General features: G+C 38.2%; 1 protein-coding gene across 1 annotated transcript in view; it reads right to left on the minus strand.

The window, feature by feature from the left end:
• LOC145784681 (uncharacterized) overlaps positions 1–19,369 on the minus strand; it is a 39,948-nt gene extending 20,579 nt beyond the window's left edge. Inside the window, 13 exon segments of the mRNA XM_082596546.1 lie at positions 957–1,072; positions 1,284–1,497; positions 1,854–2,020; positions 3,437–3,617; positions 4,773–4,880; positions 5,292–5,475; positions 6,427–6,559; positions 6,837–7,018; positions 7,937–8,151; positions 8,305–8,474; positions 13,721–13,798; positions 18,150–18,324; positions 19,148–19,369. Coding sequence (XP_082452672.1) covers positions 957–1,072; positions 1,284–1,497; positions 1,854–2,020; positions 3,437–3,617; positions 4,773–4,880; positions 5,292–5,475; positions 6,427–6,559; positions 6,837–7,018; positions 7,937–8,151; positions 8,305–8,474; positions 13,721–13,798; positions 18,150–18,324; positions 19,148–19,369 — 2,145 coding nt within the window.
• Positions 19,370–19,678: the final 309 nt, after the last annotated feature.

The following is a 19,678-nucleotide window of genomic DNA, read 5'->3' on the forward strand; positions in this document are numbered from 1 at the left end:
ACCAACATCGACACTGGAGTCTAGCAAACTTATACAGGGTGATCCAGAAAAACCTACCACATTTCAATTTGTTATTGTACCAAAGCTGTAGCAGTCTGACAGGAGGTTGAATTGAAGTTTTGCAGCAAAGGACTTACCATTTGTGTTTCAGGTTTTAGTTTTTATAAGTAAATAATGTTTTGTACACATTTTTTAAATTTTGTATCTGTATTTAAAATGGCCTGGACTGGCTAACACCGTGCATTTATTGCGGAAGATTTCATTAGAAATGGGAAAATTAAGAAATTTTAAGACTCATTTCAAACTAAACCGTAACGATCCTGATCCCAATCGAAAATCTGTAATGCTCTGGGTCAAAAATTTCAAAGCTACGGGTTCAGCACTAAAGCGAAAGCCATCCGAAAGGCCTCGAAGTGTTCGAACTCCAACAAACATCCTTGCTGTCAAAGAGTCAATTTAGCAATCTCCCAGTCATAAAGCTCGCAAGCACGCTTCGGCATTGAGGCTTTTGAGCGCAATGAGCGAAATACATCAAATGGTAACCTTTTGACTTTGAGATGAGACAATAAATGTTTTGACTGCTTATAAATTTTGTCTCTTTTTTTCCTAGTTTGAAATGTGGTAGGTTTTTCTGCCGCACCCTGTATATTCCCAACATGCTATTTTACTGTTTTTTAATTCAGCTTCAGACGGAAGCAGTGCCAATTCTGTTCTATCTGCTATAGATGCCACGTGTTCAGTGTTCACTCACAGAGATCGATAAAGCTTTCTTGACCACTGAGACTGATCACTTGGTGTTCCCACCAAGCTTCAACGACGCGTCATCGTTGTGGTCACACAACCCTCTCGCTGCAATGATACGTCACGCCTCCTTAACGTCACCCACTACGATCACATCATTTGTCGCAAACAAAATTTCACAGCGCAAGAAAATTTTCAGAATAATAGAAAGACACCTCAAAGTGCATGTCATCCAAGGGCTTGCCATTGTCAGTGATGCATCTGCTGAAAGCAAGTTCCGCCATGTCCGGCATCTTTGTGATCAACTTGCGAACTGGTGTTCCAACGAAACCTAGCAGAACGATCAAAAGTTAAACGCCCACAATTGCTTGCTACCTTCGTCCTTTTGTTGTCTCACTTTATCGCTTCGTTATCTCAATTCTAATTTCTAAAATGTGAGAATTGTAAATTACTTCGTTAATTTGTTTAAAGAGCTTAAAATCATTCAAAATGAGATGAGCTTGCTAAACCGATAATTTAATTGGCGAGAGATCATTCCAAACCTGTCACGTGGTCAGTGTATGCGTTCCGCATGGCTGACTTCCAGTTGTCGTGCTGTAGGATTGTTTGCACGCACTCCCTGTTGTCATTGTCTATAGCGCAATCTAGTGGATTCCGTCCATCGGCCAACCGAGCACTGACGTCAGCTCGCCACTCCAGCAGTAGCTTCACCACATGGAGGTGGCCGTTCATACAAGCTTGATGAAGGGGAGTTGTCTGGCAGGAGAGGAAATATCATTTACAAATTATTGCGACACAAAAAACTGATCCATAGTGAAGTCATGCCATTAGAAAATCTTAAAAACATAAAACGAAAAGAAAGAAAATCAGTATTTAAAAACATATATTCAAAAGTTTTATTTAGCAAAACAAGTTTATACAATTCTATCATGTGCATGCTCTACACTTACAGCATTACTCGTTCTGCTTCCACATGTTGGGCATACCTAAGACGTAGCCGACATTTTACACACGCCCACCAATATACGAATGATTCAAACGAAGCTTTCACCCAATATCGCAGTATCAAAGCAGTGACTCCCATCGTTACATATGATCATGCAGCTACCCACCCGATATCCTTTTGGGGGGTTGACAGGGGACTGAGCCTGCAACAGAACCGTCACCGCAGATTCTCTTCCTTTTGCGCATGCGCAGTCTAGAGCAGTCCATTGTCGTGTGTTGCGCGGTTCAACACTGGCACCATGATTCAGAAGAACCTGGATCGACTTTGTATGCCCTGCAGTGGTGACGAGGATCTTGTTACTTTTCGCTTTTAACAAAGAGGAGTATAGATGACGTCATCCCAACTTGCTTAACGATCCTCAGGGATGAACAACCTACTTATGATGGTCAGCTGCTAAAGTAATTGCACCAACAAGAGTAAGATGACCACTGCATTTCATCGGCGAAATTAAAATTTTATTTCAGTTGTATTGTAACTGTTCTTCACCAATAAGCAAGGTGGGAATTATTTCTAAATTAAAACGGTCAAAAGAAAAGGTTGTCGTAGATTCCACAAATAATCTTCTTTCAATTCATTGATGCTAACTGCAATTAATCATCTGGTAACTTCCTCGGTTTGGCGCAGGGTTTGGCAAAACACTGTGTTTGGAAAATATCTTTGTTAATTTCATTCGGCATGTTCAAGCTAATTTACGCTAATTGGGCTAATTTACACTAATTTACGCTAATTTACATCAGATGGAAATCTACCTTAAATAAATGTAATTTTGCATTGGAATTTCATCAGAAAGTTTGTAGCCAAATGTTGGTTGGCCCACCTGTTCTGTTCATTTGTGAACTTGGTTTGTGACAGCGTTTGTCAGCCAAGTGCCAGACTTATTTTTTAAGTCGAGAATTTAGAACAGTGGGCGGAAAACTGTGGGCCGTGGCTCAAATGTGGCCTTTTAGCAATTTTTGGTCGGCTGCGAGCTATTTATTATTATTTAAGTTTTATCATGTAGTTGTGGGCGCGTGGTGGCCTCACATTCATTGTATTGTTTTAAAAGTTGGTGTAGCTATGAATTTTTATTTTGGCTCATTGTTGCATCACAGTGTTTGCTGTAAAGTCTGCAATAGTCCCGCTTATTATGGCCACCTTGGGACTGGACGATTTTGGGCGTATTAAGTGAGTGGGCTTATTGAGGTCTTACAAGTCAACTTATGTAGCTCTTCTACTCAGGTCTTCAAAATAGATTACTTGGCAAGAACTGGGATGAACGTAGGAATTGTTTTTGTAAGTTGTTCATTGAAATGTTATTCTGTCTGAAAGTTTGTTCTAGGCAAATGATTTATGCATTTTACATTATTTCAGACCACACTGGTCACTTGAGTGTTCTCTTGTGCTTCAAAGATAAACAATTGTCAAGTAACACCATAATTTTGCTCCGATTCAACAAACCATTAAATTACTTTGCGGTCGAGCGTAGTGATATAGGATAATATCACACATACGCTGTATAATTAACTCCCATTGCAACATAGGCCTACACGCCTTAGAGGGCCCTGGTGATGACTGCAGCCATTGCAATAACAAGGTGTAGTTTATCTTGTTCTGTGAAGACATAATGCGAAACAATAGATTTAACTTTGATGGCTACAAAACGACTTTATAAATGTTTAGTGTAAAACGATGTTATTGTGTCGTCATCACCTTCTGTCGCCGCCAAGTGCAAAGCGGTGTTGGCGTTCTCATCCAGGCCGTTAATTGTAGACTTGTCGTTGTCAAGCAGCTCCTTCAAAGCATGATGCTGACCGTACATAGATGCGACATGCACCGGAGTCGCCTCGTCTTCGTTCTTGAAATCGATACGAGCTCCATGGTCAACTAATATCTGTCGATGGATGTTGCTAACTATCACATGTGATAGGAAAAAGTTGACAGTCAATCATAAACTGCAAATTTTAACAAGAAAAAAAACACATCTTGGCTGAGGAAAGAGAAACAGAGACAAAGGGTTTTTAAAAACATTCACAATCTGTTGACCCATCTCATCTCAGATGACATCTCAGATGGTAACGCAATTTTCAAAGCAAAAATTTGGCTTGCCAGTGATTGGCCTAATATAGCACCATCACCGTGATGGTATCACTCACTGATGTAAGGGACACAGCGGCCAGCATGAAAGTTGCAACTTTTATTTAACCAGAAACATTGAATTTCAGAGTTCAAATAAATGTTCAAATATGGGCCTATATCAACACACAACACAAAGCCGTTGCTTACAGCCCCACTAATGACTGATATTTACTACGATGCTGTGAATGTGCAGAAATGTGTCGACTACGGTCAGCGTATTTGTCATGTGTAGGTCGGTGCAGTAGACGGGGTGTATTTACCTGTAGCTAATACACTACATAGGGCAATTTTTCCTATGAACCAGCAGACTGCAATCATTGTAACCCTTTTAGCACTCAGTCAGAGAGTTGATTCTGGGTTTGAACTTTTTTTGGTATTTACAGAAGAAAAAACAGAAATGGCGTGGTTGAGATTCGAACCCACGTCATAGAAATGACTACTTCTCTAATTCTAACCCCCAAACCACGAAGCCACACTGCCGACGGAGAAACGCTCATTTAATTTATTTTTTATCAAAAGAACGCTAACTGCAATCGGCTGATTTAAATCTTGCCTTCTGATTGGTTAATAAGCCTCATCTGCTCCAGCGATCAGCAGATTACAAATACGCTAACGCTACCCTGGTAAATACACAATTAAGTCCAATACACAACTGTTCAGTATCAACTTCATGACATTTGTTTAAGACGTGATTTCTCCCAAAGCTCGTTGCAAGGCCATTCACTGAACATCGTCTAAAATTGATAAAGTGTCTGAGTGCTGTTAATCAAATTTAAATATTGTTCAAGAATTTTGACATCCTGCACTTTGATTCGATCAGCGTCATTCGATATTCAATTAAGGTTTGTGACATCAGAACTTACATTATTTAGTCGACAATTAATGTAACAACCATAAAGCACAGACAAACCTTTATAATCGGCACGTGGCCTATTTTGGCAGCTATGTGCAGGACACTGTTCGCGTTCTTGTCCGTCTCCGATAGCAAGTTGTGGACAGAGTCGTAAGTAAAAAGTTCCTGAGCAAGGCAAAGATATGTGAATAACTGTGCTGCAATGTGTAAGCCTACTGTTTAGTAATCATTACATAAACACATGCAGCAATATCAATGGAAGCCACAAAATTATTTCTAAACGTGAAAAAAACTACATTAAAACAAAAAATGACAGACTGTTTGTGTTCGACATATCTAAGCATGCTTTTGAGGATCAACAACGGCAAAAGGTAGCTGCCAAGACTCAAAATTGAAAACTACACAAAACTGCAAAGAACAGGTCACATGAAATGTTACAGATAAGTAAAATGCAAAAAATTAAATGAATAAGGACACGCAGAGTAGAAAAAAGGAGCTGTAGGCAACAATTGCTGCAGGTTCATCTTCATGATGCACGTCCCCGCAAACCTCGATAGACCACTGCTAGGGGCTTACCTCAACGGCGTGAATCTTCTTCACTTCAACAGCGAGCATCAAACAGGTCTTGTCGTCCTTGTCGGTGGCAGTCACGTCTGCTCCGTTCTCAATCAGCCACGAGATGGTTTCCAGGTTTCCATTCTTTGACGCCACCAGCAGGGGCGTTAGATTGTCTTTGTCGCGAATCTCTATTTCGGCTTTGCTACGAAGAAATAAACAATGTGTTGCTCAAATAAATACTGAATAAGATGCTGAAAATAAATTTGCATAAGATACTCAAGAAGCTGCTTTTACGGTGGGTTAAAAGCTTTATTAATAATTAAACAAGTTTCTGAACTTGGCTGATTTTATTTGCTTGTATTGTTTTTAAGCCGGCTTCTGCAAGTTTTCTATAGAAGAAACACCTGTCGCGTTCGGTATCATCACAAGCAAGACAAACAGGGAAAGCTTTCTTTCGACAAGCATCCCTTGCAAACACATTAAGTCTGAACACATTACAGCATTGCTGCAAAAACAGTTACATTAAGTTTTCAACCAAACTTGTTATGCATTGCAGTCATTTTCATTTTCTTCTATCAGATCCTTTTGAAAGTATATTCGATCCACTTTTCATCTCTCAATTAAAAAACATTGCACACACTGAGGTACAATAACGCTTCCTTGCTTCGTTCTAGCTTTGAAACCTTTTGTAATATCACCTTGTAAATTTGTTTGTTGAAATTTAACTGGTAGATACTTTCTAATTTAACTTTGGGCTGCTTTATTTATCCAACATGATCATCATTAATTTGAAAGTTCCTTCCTATCGTCGAGGGTTGGAGGCAATGAAGCGCCACGTTTCTCTGTTGTGAGATTTTTCTACTGCAGTTTTGTAATTAAGTCCTGACCAGTCTTCAATATCATTAGTCCAAATTCTTGGTGGTCTGTCCCTCTTTCTTTTTCCGTTCAGTAATCCTTCTAGTAGTTGTCTTTGAATAGAATTATTGCTAATCATGTGGCCAAAATATTTCAACTTTCTTGATTTATTGTAGAATTTCCATGTTGGTCATAATCAACATAATCCAACATACGTCATAACATAACAATTATTCTTGATCTACATGCAGAGAGGCAACCACTCAATCATGTTGTAGAAGTGCCATCCCATACTTACTATTCGAGCAAGAGTTCAACAATGTTGAAATAATTATATTGGGCTGCCAAGAGTAAAGGAGTAGCCAGGCTGTCATTTCTGGAATTCACTTTAGCTCCGTGGTTGACGAGGATTCGGGCAATGTCTATATGACCTGCACAATACCAATTTTGTCAATGCAATGTATTTTCACACAAGAAATCAAAAGTTTATGAAATGAAGCCAAAATTTTACGCTTTAAAACGATTAGTAAGTTTGTTGAAAACGTTTCATGAACTGCTACATTGATAATGCGCTTCAGAGAGTGTGCAAGTAAGAAACGGATTGTGTGAAGCAATAAAGTCACTGCCGGTTTGTTGTATGCGTTACGCTTGACCAGCCAGCTAAAGAACTGGACGAACTTAATCCATCAATTACCTATGATCTCATACCTTGCGACGCAGCAATGTGCAGTGACGTATTGTTGTGAGCTTTCGGAACATTGACAAAGTCCGTGACGTCACACACTTTTTTCATCCACCCGAAAAGCTCCAACACCATATCTCTGTGTCCTTTTTCCACGCTCACATGAAGACAAGTGTTCTTTCCGGAGTCAGGTCGGAGCAGCATCTTTCTAAAGACACCAGCAATCAAGTTATCGTGGTAGGGGGTAATTCCTGAATGAAAGACGGCCCAGAGAAACGAACTGGCTACCCTACTTCAGCTAGAGCCGAAAGCCTTGTATAACGAAAACTTTATCTTCTCCTTTCCCAAAGCTAAGTAACTGTGGGTGGGGCTACCTTAAGCTTTTCTAAGCCAATCTATTCAACAAAATATAGTTATTTTACTATTAATAAAAGCTAATTTTTTTGTCTTGGTGATTCAAAATGTACCGAAGCTACTATAGCACATGGAAAATAAAATGAAAGAAAAATCTCTTAGTTTCACCGGTGACCGAACGAAGCGTCTGTCTCTTACGTATCTCAGTGAACAGCCGAGATTGCGTTTTGGGTTCATTGTCGGTACATTACAAATTGTTGTCAGCTGTGACAATGAAACCTTTAAGAAGTTGTAATGATCAACACAACAAATTAGCAATTGGTTATAACTGGATAGGATTGTGGAAAATCACGGTATCAGACGCCTTAAAGGTTGATGACGATGAAACAGGATGCCAAATACGAGGAAACCACTTTAAACGATATTTCAAATATTAAAAAAGTCCTTGTAACGGCATATTTTCAGTGGGTTAACGAGCTGTGTTATCTGTGTGGATTACAAAACGTTAAATAGCGCTAGTGTGCCAGCAATATTGTAAGATAAATCGACATTATTTATTACTCGAGGTTCTTAAGAAAAATACGCAATCTCAAGAGGAATCTAGTCAAGCCAAGAATCAGGAATAAATCAAGTTCAAAGCAAATGTGATTTGTTGTTTGTTACTGGATATATTTCAGCATTTGATCTTGGCGTAATTAAAATAAAAGTGTTTTTTGTTTGTTCTGTGCTGTATGTTTCTTGCTGTTGTTAAAATGTCGGTGAGGTGTCTTACTTCACAGTGTCTAGTCCTCCTTCTTCCATCCCCCTCTGAAGTATCATCCGCATGATTTCGATGTTTCCTTCCGAGCAGGCAAAGTGTAGTGACGTCATGAGGTCGTGGTCACAGCCGTGCAAGTCCACGCCTTTCTCGATCAGCATTCTGACGATATCAACGTAACCGTGTGTGGCCGCCATATGCAGAGCTGTCATGCCTTGACTGTCAGTGCACTGGAATGAATAAGACGGCACCAATGAAATGTGAACATTTTACGCAAACATTTCATGGTGTTCAAAAGTATCATTCATTTACACTTCAAATTTTAGATTTCAATGTAAATCAGCACATGCATCAGTTGCAAATGTTTTTATTTTTATTTTTACCTCAATTGCAATGCCTCTGCATTCCAATAACTGACTGATAGCTTCCGTGTTGCCTTTTATGCTGGCGGCATGCAAAGGAGTTTGGCCTTCGGCATCTGTGATGTTTACGTGAGCGCCGCTAGAGGCCAGTAGGGATATGACGCTTTGGTTCTGCAAATACACTTAGATTGCTGAAGCCATAAAAACAAGCAAAGATTTCGTTTAGCTTAATTCCGTGCAGATTATTCGAACAAAAGCAACGATTAAAACAGTCTCTATAAGTTTTTCGAATCTACATGATCGGCCATCTTCTTGTCAAATAATCTCGATCAGTAGGTACATTTAGGCAGTTGATGTACGCACATACAAAAAATATTGACGCTGTCAGCGTAAACGCAAACATTCGAAAAACTATACGCCGTATGCGTCAGCGTAACTTGTAAAAAAAGATGGCGGCGTCAGCGCATACACTAGCGTAAACTCATTTTGTTTGCTAGGTACCAAATATTCACACGGGATAAATCACTCCAGACAAACAAGTTTTATTTTGAATTTCCACGAAGAAACACAAGCATCTGAAATTGTTCATCTGACATTTTGCTGTGTTTTGGTTCCAATATGTCTTTGCCCATTAAAAACATTCTTTCAACTGCAGCGCTGGAAGATATTGGTGTGTTGTAGCGAAAAAAATACATTAAAAAGTATGCGTTGACGCTATGCGCTAAAAAACTGCGAAAACTTTACGACGTAGCCTCAAGCGCAAACTATCCAAAAAAATGTGGCCACAAGCGTTAGCGCAAACAAAAAGTCTACGCCGCAAGTATGCGGCGTGTAATTTGCGGCGTTGACGTACATCTCTGCATTTAGGTCTTCTTTATGTTGATGTAGCTGAAAAAACTTCAAAAAGATTTTTCAATTATTTGAGGTTTACCAATAATCAAAAGTGAGAATTAGTAATTAGTAGTTTTAGTAAGTTACCGTATCAAATTGTTGCAATATTTTCTGTATTTGGCATATTTAGCAATACCATGAAGAAAAAAAAGAAATGAAAAAGAATAAAGCAAGGATATGAAGGTTTTGGACATTCAGTGACTTTTATTTTTTTATTTATTTAACATGTAAATTTGCGATTTTTTTGGGCTAGTTGTGCTGATAGTAATCTTCTGTAATTTGAGCTGTAATTTTTTCGTTTCGATCCAGTTGTGCTGATGAATCCTATCGGAAGAAAACCGGTTCCACAACATAAATTAAATTAAAAAAAAAAATTTTTTGAAATACTATTGTGAGTGTTAACCTGGTCAAATGGTTTAAGGTTTGGACTTGAAAAAAACCTATTGATTTATTTTCTTAGGTTTACCAATAGTAACCTACTATACTGTATACTAGTCCTGCATTGGCAGTGCTGCCAAATATTGAGAAAAAAAAACTAGGTTACTATTTTATTGACTTTTGTATTGATACACACCAGGAGTGTTACTTTATACTTCTATAATTTGATTCTTTTTGCATCTGTTTGATTTAATTTCATTTAGAGTTTCTTTGAAGACTACTGGTATCGTCAAAGTTTTCAAACCTTGTGATTAGCAACATCGTTTTGTTGCATGTAGCCTAGTACTTCAAAAAGAGAGAATTACGCTGTACCAAAAACACTCACGTTTTGCTTTCTTTTCCTTATTCTGTTCATGGTACAGCGTAATACATTCTCTCCCGATGATATAACCAAACTATACTAAAATTTTTCATGCCATTTTCCAAAATATTTTAAAATGCAAATACAAGTCAGTGACGTCACGGAACAATTGATTTATTGATTGCGAGAATTTTCATCTGAATAAACCCTTTGAAACCTATTCTTGGCAACTTTGCGTATTTGCAGAGGCTTTGAACCACTGACGCAAGCCTTGTTGTCTAGAGGTAGCCGCTTAAACATGACAATTCCCTGTAAGACCCGATGACACCGCCAACCAATCAGAACATATGTTTAAGTAACTACCGCTCAATTGTGACCCTTCTAGCATTCAGTCAAGGAGTTGATCCTACTTTGAACTTGTTTGGTAATTACAGAAGAAAAAAGAGTTATGGCTTGGGTAGGAATCGAACACACGTCATGGAAATAACTACCACTGCCTTAACCCTCTAGCCCAGTGGTTATCGCCACCTGGATCCGCGGACCCCAAGAGGTGCATGAAAGTTTCCTAGTTTGCAACATGATTGATAAATTACGAAGTTTAAAAAGTGGTTGTGCTTTATTTGTGTATTACCTTGATTCTCAAACTGTACGTCGCAACGCACTTGTGCGTTGTTTGAAGTTTCGCAAGTTTCGCAAGTTTCGCATTGTTTGAAGTTTCGCAAGTTTCGCAAGAACATCGCACAAAGGTTTGGTTTCCTAGCTAAGAAAATCATATAGGCCTACTGTAAGTTAAATCTTTAAGACTTTATTGGTTATGTTCAACTTAATTCGTTTGAGACAGTAGATTGTTGATCAAAGCGTAATTTAGAAACACAAACGTTTGACAGCAGCCTATTAGCACTCACAGTTTTGCCATGATGGTGATTGCTACGAAATATTAATTACAAATGAAAAAGGGAGAAATTCTTTGTAAAGGCCGAAAGTGTTACTTTGCCACAAGGACAAATAAAACTCTGATAGGGCAGCGGCAGCATATAGAAGAGTTAGCGTAGTTCTTTCTATAACGTTATGTTGGCTGTGTTCAACCTAATTCGTTTCCGACAGCAGATTGTTGATCAACGCTTAATTTAGAAACACAAACGTTAGACAGCAGTGTATCACAACTCGAAGTTTTGCTATATGACATATAAAATAAAGGAGAACTTCTTCGCAACGGTCGCAAAAATTCTATTGACATTTGATAAAAATTTATAGAAAAACATTAAATCAGTGTGGATTACTGATTTTTGATCCTGTGTGCCAACATATAGCTCATAACCATGGCGACCTTGCTCATAACATAACTTCGTCAATGTCATTAATCGTTGTACAGTAAGTGCGTCGTGAGTTTAGTAAATTCTTCTAAGTATGTCACTTCGAAACTTATAAAACAATTAATATCATTCGGAGAGACGATGTACCAAAGTTTCAGATAATTTTTTAGGGGTCTGCGAACCGCTTCGAAGGCATCAAAAGGGTCAGCCAAAACAAATGAAAATCATCCAAAAATGAGAACCACTACTCTAGTCTACGCCAATCTGTGGACGACCAAACATTGACTTAATTCACTTTATATCAGAAATTCCTTGCATTTTTTTTTTCTTTTTGCCCCTGCAGTTTCTGATTGGTTGAAACGCTGTTCCTGTAACTTCTGATTAGTCCAATGATTCATTTGTCTTACAAAACTTTTTCAGTTGAAATACCTACCATTATTTAGAGTGGAAGTTCCACTTGTGGAACTGTTGCTGTCTGTAAATTATTCTATCCACTAAGTGCCACTTAGTTGAATATTGTTCTTAAAATGCATTGCTCATACGCACACCCGGAGAGTGGCACAATGCGGCACATGCGTTGTTTGATCTTGTCGTTCCTTCGTTGCTGCAAGTTGGGCGATGATCCAACTGAGCTGTCGAAGGGGTGAAATGTATTTTCAACAAGATTTAGATGTGTTTCAACGAACGAGTAACGGAACGTTCATATAAGAAACTAATAGAAAAATGGTTGAAACGCCTGGTCAGTTTAACAAAAATAATAAAAATAAAAAATGTAGATAATAAACTTAAATTTATTTTCACAAGTTTAGTATCTACATTTTGGCCTCTTTATTATTTTATTAGAACTATAATTGAATTGTTCAATTAGCTTGAAAATGATTCAAACGTCAAGTTTGATTGAAGTAATTGATGAAGACATAATGCAACAATTTGGTTCCTTGTTAACTCATCAACAAGTCATAATACGAATGGCCATCTTGGAGGGAGAAAAATGCTTGTCAGAAATTCCTCATTATATATTTTTTGTGTTTCAGTTTTCAGCTTTTGCTGCTATTAAGTTACAGCATTTCATCAACTTCTCTTATTACTTTTGTCTATTAGCTTTTGCAGTCATTGTACAGTGCGAGCAACAGCGTGAGTCTTGTTGATAAGGTAAGAATGCTATCTCGTTGATGGCTCAATTTGCAAAAGCAACATCCTTGAAACAGAGCTTCCTAATTTAGCTAAATAAAATAATTTTAGAAAGTATAAGGAAAGAAATCAGGGCCTACAAATTGTTCTTGTTTCAGTGAAAGATTCTTTTCTGAATCATTTGAAAACATTATTTTACATCGCAACATTTACATTCAATTAAGATGAAATCGACCGATGAATCTGACACACAGGTTAAACACATTGTGACATACACAATGAAAGCTGCCCCTGTTGCTGTTGCTTTCATGATAAAACAGCAAGGTTTTTCTCACGCAATGTGCCATAGGCAATATGCCTTGTAATCAAACTGGGATCATTAAACATTATAAACAATTTCATTCTTACAAAATAATAAGAACAAAAGTAAATAAATATTTTATGAGGAATTAAGGTTTCAAAAAGCGTTTCATAAACAAAAAGCTTGTCAGGAAAAGAATCGATCTTTGGCAAATCGTTCTGATTGCATGAGATTATTTTGAATACTTGGAAAAGTTTCATTGATTTGCCATCAATTCCTTAAAATTAGTTTCCGTGACTTATTTCTTCTATAATAATGTAACATCCGAGTATCATTCGCAAGAATGCTGCTGCTGGTGAACATATGACCCATTGACCAATGACCATATATATTGAGGAAAAGGATGTTTTTGTTTTCAAGTAAATGCGGTTTTTACTTACACGAAATTACCCTGGAGAAATCCTGGAGGAGTGCTAATTTGTGAAGGATAATACTTGTGATTTTCGCCTGTTAACGCGGTAGTTTTAAATTTTCTGTTTTCACCAATTAATTTTATCATTTTGTTCACCACGTTTCTGTGGCATTTTTGTAACTTACAAAACCGACCGACTCATTCTAGCTGGTTTTCTTCTCTCAGTGACCCACAGTCATGAAGCAAAAGAATTGAAGGTTGAAGAACAATCTAATCCTTGCATACGTTGTGTTTTTATTCTTCAAAATTAATGAAACACTTTGATTAACTTGAGGATAAGCATTAGGGGAAACTTACCGTTTCTATATTCTTATTTTGTTAAGTTATTTTCTAGCTTTTTAGTTTTGTATGTTTTAAATTATTCTTCGATAGATATTGATATGGTGCTGATCGAATAGTTGTTCCACCACAGCAGGGAAATGAAAGTTGTCAACCATCAGTTGTTTATAAAAACTCAGTGATAAGCAAGTGATAAGCAAGTGACGTCATGTGGGTAATTCCACCATTTCATCGTTTGTAGCTCGGTCACATGACTTGTGCTCACGTGACTTTGTCCCAATGCAAACTCACCTGATTGTGGTTCTCCAAGCTGGCCGCCTTCTTTTTGGGCTTGTACCTTGCTGCAAAGTGCAGGGGTGTGGCCCGTCCTTCACCCCGCGAATCCAGGTCTGATAAAATTGCAAGTTAAAATTTATAAAACAAAGTAGTTTCTTGAGAGCAATAACTACAGACAGAGCATCAGTTTCGATCTATGTCATCCTTACATAGTAACATAATGCGAAAGAAAACCATAAACAAAAAGATTAGAATGTTCCATTAAGGAACCAGGACCAAGACCTTCAAGTCATCTAGTCAAGTAGCCACCTTTATGACATAGTTATAGTTAAAGCATGGTGGCTGCCCTGACGCAGACTTGGACAACTAGGTAATTCCAATTGTCGAATTTGATGAATTAGAGCAAAATGTTGGTACAGTAATTCTAATCTAATTTGGTAAAAACTTGTTTACTTCAATTCTAGTTCTAAACTAATCCCCGGTTTTGCTAAAAATTCTAATTTGTCTAACAGTGTTTTTCTGCAAAAGAAAAGAAACTGTGCTCTTATCAATCTTATGTAAGAAAAAAGCCACAAAATGATCAAAGTGTCATTTTATCGCTAAAGTAATGAAGTCATTAAAACCTCAATTAACTCATCAATTTACTTACATCACAATGTCTATTATGACGTAAGTGGTTTTGGCGCCATCATGGTGGAATGACACTTTGATGCAGAGTTGCCATATTGGCGTCTTTATCCAAATAAAAAAAGATATGGGACAACTGCGTCAAACTGCTTCTAATCTAGCTTAAATTCTACTCTAATTTGTGAAAAATTAGGTAGCTCTAATTCTAATTCTAGTCTAATTAGTAAAAACTTGAATAGCTCTAATTCTAATTCTAACCTAAATTTTAAAAAAAACTAAAAAAAAATTCTGGTTGTCCAAGTCCAGCCTGACGACAATAAATAAGACAGTAATTAATTAACAAGTGGATTAGCTCCACCATGACGCCAACAAATGTAAACCAATGGATTCCAACCACCTGGTGCACTTGAACTAATGTAACCATACTGCGAGTACCAGAGCAGCAGAATGAATTGAATAGTGAGAATGCAAGAATTTAACATTTTCTTCACCACCCAGTAACGACCAGTATCGACCCAGTTGGGTCAAGCTCAGCATAGCATCTTTTTACATATAAACTAGGTGGGCAATTGCCCACTTAGTCCCTTTGCTTGCCCCCCTAGCCCTTTCTTTGCCCCCCTAGTTTGAAAATAGGTGGGCAATTTTTAGGACTTAATTTTTGTTTAAATTAGATCCAAGTTAAAAAATGAACAGCTAAATCAGTGGTTCTCAACCTTTTTTTGGCTGTTACCATAATCTCCACCCTGAAGTGAGCCGATTACCCCCAAGATGATTTTTCAAAAACAAAAGTGTTTATTGCTATGTATTTCAAAGGGCTAACTATGACAATCAAAATGCAATACAATGCTGAATACAAGATGACAATGTGTGGTAAACATTCAATGCGAAGGTTGGACCTGGACTTCAGCCGCCAGATTTGTGATCCTGGGCTTTGTGGTACTGAGGGCGATTCTTGCGTCGCTTTCGACATCCAGACAATTGCGCTTCTTTGTCTTCATTCCTAAGACAGTTGAAAACCTTTGTTCACAGCGATACGTTGTTGAAAAAAAGGTCAGGATATTTGATGCAGTGTAGCTAATGTTGGTGCATCCTGGAGTCTACCCAACCAAAAGGGTCCCAACAGGGGTTCCAATCCAAGCCTTTTCCCTTGAAATCAAGTTGTTTCAACGCTTCGTTCATTCGGAGAGTAATAAATTCTTCTTTGGCCGGAAAGTCGTCACCATCCACCTGGCTGTCATCACATGTGAAGGGCTCAGTGCAACATTGGAGACTAGCCGTGTCCAAATTCAGAAAGTAGTTGGCCAATGTCCATCTTCTTGGCTTGCTGGCCTAAGTGGTCAGCAATGCCCTCCTTCAACACCGCTGTCAACTCAAGTCCATTGCCTTCGAAGTACATGTCAAGCGTCTGAAACTGCACTACTGTGCCTCTTCCAACTCGCTTGTTCCACTATTTAACCTTCACGATAAATGCAGCTACGGTTACTTTGGTGTCGATCACAGTTGCATTCTTGCCTTGAATTAAAAGTCTTTGTCTTTGTTCAATTCACCAAAGATATCAGCCAGGTAGCACAGCTGCAGGAAATCCACTGTTGGTTAGGGAAATATTCAGCCAAGTCGGACTTCTTTTCTATCAGAAAAACATGGACAGCCTGAGGAAGTTCGACCAGGCGGGGTTATCACTTTGCAACGAGACAGTCATTGTACTTCTGTGTGGTACAGTAATGCTTCGTATCTTTCTCCCATCTTCTTGCACAGTTCCTTGAAAAGACGGTGTTCAATTCATTCGCTTTTATAAAGTTCACAACCTTCACTTGCTTCATTGTTTCCAAACGGGTCTCGTTACCCCCCAAAAGGCAACTTACCCCCGGGGGTAATTTACCGCCAGGTTGGGAAACACTAAGCTGAATTCAAAGCTTTAGCATACATTAGCATACATACATCCATTCAAGCAGATTGTCAATTTGTGTTGTGAGTACCTCAAATTTTGTGTGAGATTCTAAATGGGTCTCAAAATTACCGAAGTTTGTTTCCTGATTTTCATCAAAATAAAATACTAACTCTTTAGAATCATCTATAACACTGGTCTACACGATTTTTGCTGTATCAACTTTTAGAACTGATTTAGAGTAATTTTGGGGTACTGAATCCGAATCTGACCTCAGATTTATCCTATCACGTCAGGTTTGTGAGATATGATAACAACAAATTGTCACTTTTGTCAAAAGTGGAAAATTTGACATTGCGTTTATCACACATACACATAGGGCTATATCCCGAAATCCAGGTCATGTTTTGCATAAATAGTTGAAACACACCCACAAACTATAATTTTGATACCAATTTGTTTTCTAAGCAACATTATTAACAAGGCAGTAGCCTAATAACAAGCTAAAAAGGAGGCTAAAAGTAGGCTATAACTGACCGCCCGCCCCCCTCCTCCGTCAATGTTTTGCATGAAACCTCAAAGATTTAAGCACGCCTATGGCAATGCTTGTCCAGTAACCTTATTTAGGCTGTTTTGACCTGTCTAACACTAAGTAACTAACCTTTCGCAGTAGCACTGCATATGCTGGTGGTAAACACAACTCCAAATCTTCCACTTGTGGCAAAATAAAGCATTTTGTTACATCATATCTCAAAAATCTGATGTGATAGCGAAAATCTGAGTTCAGATTCGGATTCAGCACCCCAAAATTACCTTAAACCAGTTTTCAAAGTCTGAACAGCAGAAAAAAAATCTTTTTTTGTAGACCAGTGTAATTCTGCAAAGATTCAACTCATTATAATATCTTAGCAGTTGTGCTTCATATAGGCTATTATCATAGTTGTTTCTTTTTACTTTAGTACAAGAGACGTCTGCAACTAAATGTTGCTAGATTAAATTTTATTACATTATTATTTACAAAATATTGTGGGCGGGGATGAATATAGGAATCAATGATGGGTCTCAAAAGTAGGCTATAGTCTAGTTATAATATGCCTTTTCACCCACAATTTGCCTGAGAAATCTACATTTTCAAGCTTAGGTTACATGTTTTACGCTCGTGAAAAAATGCCCTTTTTTCCATCATTTACGCGCGAAAAGTGCTCTTTTTAACATAACTCTCTCGCTAAAAGTGCCCTTTTTTGATAATTTGCCCATCTAGTCCCAATTTGTGAAAAGATGCTATGAAGCTCAGTTAAATGAAAATAAAATTGGGCCACTTAGAATGCCCAGGTGTGTTTGGCTTCCTGAGCGGTCTGCGAATAAGGCGCGGAGAAACAAATACTGCCAATGTCATTCCTGACTGAGTGAGCAATTTAAAAGGCATCAAACGAGCTGCATCGTGTAGCAGCACAAGACATCGCAACCCTGACCTGGTTTACCACTTTCTGCATTGAACCTTCATAAACTCGTCCCGAAAGTAACAAGAAAAAACTTAAATTGCTTGAGCATGGTGATGACAGGTCATCCTTGGTGATGATGACACATGTAGGCTGTAGCAAGCAAGAAAATATTCAGATGCAACATTGTAGATTTATCACAGTCACATGAACTGAAGGTGTGAAATGCAAAAGGCGTCAATTGAATGTTTGAAAGTACAAGAATAGATTGTAGATGATAAATAATTCTACAACCTCATGACGACCACCAACGCAATGGAAAGAGCAACGTGATGGGCGTCACTTTTACTTCGGACATAACCAATAGTTGGCCATGCTTACAATGATGAATGAAGATGAAGACTTCCATGCACATATGCACAATGAAATTGTAGTGTGTTTCAAGCGGATATCATCAAATTTAAAATCATGCAATACAATGTGCACCATCACACACAGGCTACTGTGACGTACTTGCTCCGCAATCGATGAACAGTTTGCATACGTCATAATGATTATGTCGCGCTGCGAGATGCAAGGGAGTGACTCCTTCTTCGTCGGTGGACATGTTAAGGATGCGCCTCCTTTGGTGATCCGGGACGTTCTTCAGCATACCAGCGAGAGACGAAGACTCGCCATCTCTTGCCAGCTGGAAGAAAGAAGATTAAGAAAATTTGAAAACTATTCAAAGTGTAAATAAAACGGCACCGGTAAAAATTGAAAGCACCAAAACTCTTAGTAGGGCGGAATCTTCATTGTATCTTCCTAGTCAGGGCCATGTTGACCTCCCTCGTACCCCCAGGTGTGGGGGGCACGGCTTTCTAAAGGCCCAAATATTTCTAATTTTTCCAGCGTGTTATCTATTTAATAAAATACTGCTGCACAAGCTCTTCAATAGATTACATCAAACAATGGCGCATTAATCTGTCCACCCCTTGCATTCCATGCCGAGGGCCCACAACATCCACCCCTTGCATTCCAAGCCGAGGGCCCACAACGTCTATGGACTAACCTAACATGAGTCTGCCAACGCTTTTGGACACGATTAAACACGTCAAAAATACTGCTACACAATATCGATGTTTAACAGCTTAATCACGTGGTGTGGTTTGGTAGTGCCGGCCATCATTTGATATCATTATTTCAACTGTAAGAAGCTTGGCAAGGAATGCAAATCGAAATATGCATGCAGTGTTGCCAAGTGTTATTTTAGTTTAGTAAAATTCTTCAAAAGAATTTTCAGGCAGAAAAAGATTTGCTATAATTTTATTCGGGTTGTAAAGTAAACTTAATTTCTCATAAACTATCTGTTCAAATTGCTTTTGTTTTAACTGTTCAGTAAGAATGAAATTGTTGATAATGCTTAATGGAAAAATTCAATTTTAAAATTCGCTGTTCATTGAATTTGATTAAGGCATACTGCCTTGCAATCACTGAAAATATGCCACTTTTTCACCTTTGCCACTTTATACCTGGTGTAACGTAACTTTGAATATTCCAGAATTAATAGATTTTTTCACGTCGACAGATTCCATGAAATCCTCCCACTGATTTTTCTTTCGATACTTCGGTGCTGACGTCACACCGTTACTTCCGACCGGAGTTTTCAAAGGATGCAAAAGTTTTGTTGAATTTTTTCTTTCCAGTTTGGATGGAACCAGCAAGATTTCTTCATTTTGATTTTTGATATTCATCGTCGCTGAATTTCGAAGACGCGGGCAACTTTCTGCTGTTATATATCCCATTGATACGTCACAGAATAAATGTCATCTTTTATGACGTCATCACTAGTTTAATCCTTCCGTGTCTTATTCGTTATTAATAAGAAATGTTTTGTGACCCCTACAACTTTTGCCTGGAACATACAAACAATAGTTCAATACCTTTCGTTCTAATAACTTAATATTTTCACTGAATGCGACACGACCAGTAGTAGTCGCCCTTGCACAAATCAGTGAAAAACGCTGTTCGAAACAAACTTTTTTGGATCAAACAAAATTTGC

Source organism: Aplidium turbinatum, chromosome 15 (genome assembly GCF_918807975.1).
Source record: "Aplidium turbinatum chromosome 15, kaAplTurb1.1, whole genome shotgun sequence".
Classification (NCBI taxonomy): domain Eukaryota; kingdom Metazoa; phylum Chordata; class Ascidiacea; order Aplousobranchia; family Polyclinidae; genus Aplidium; species Aplidium turbinatum.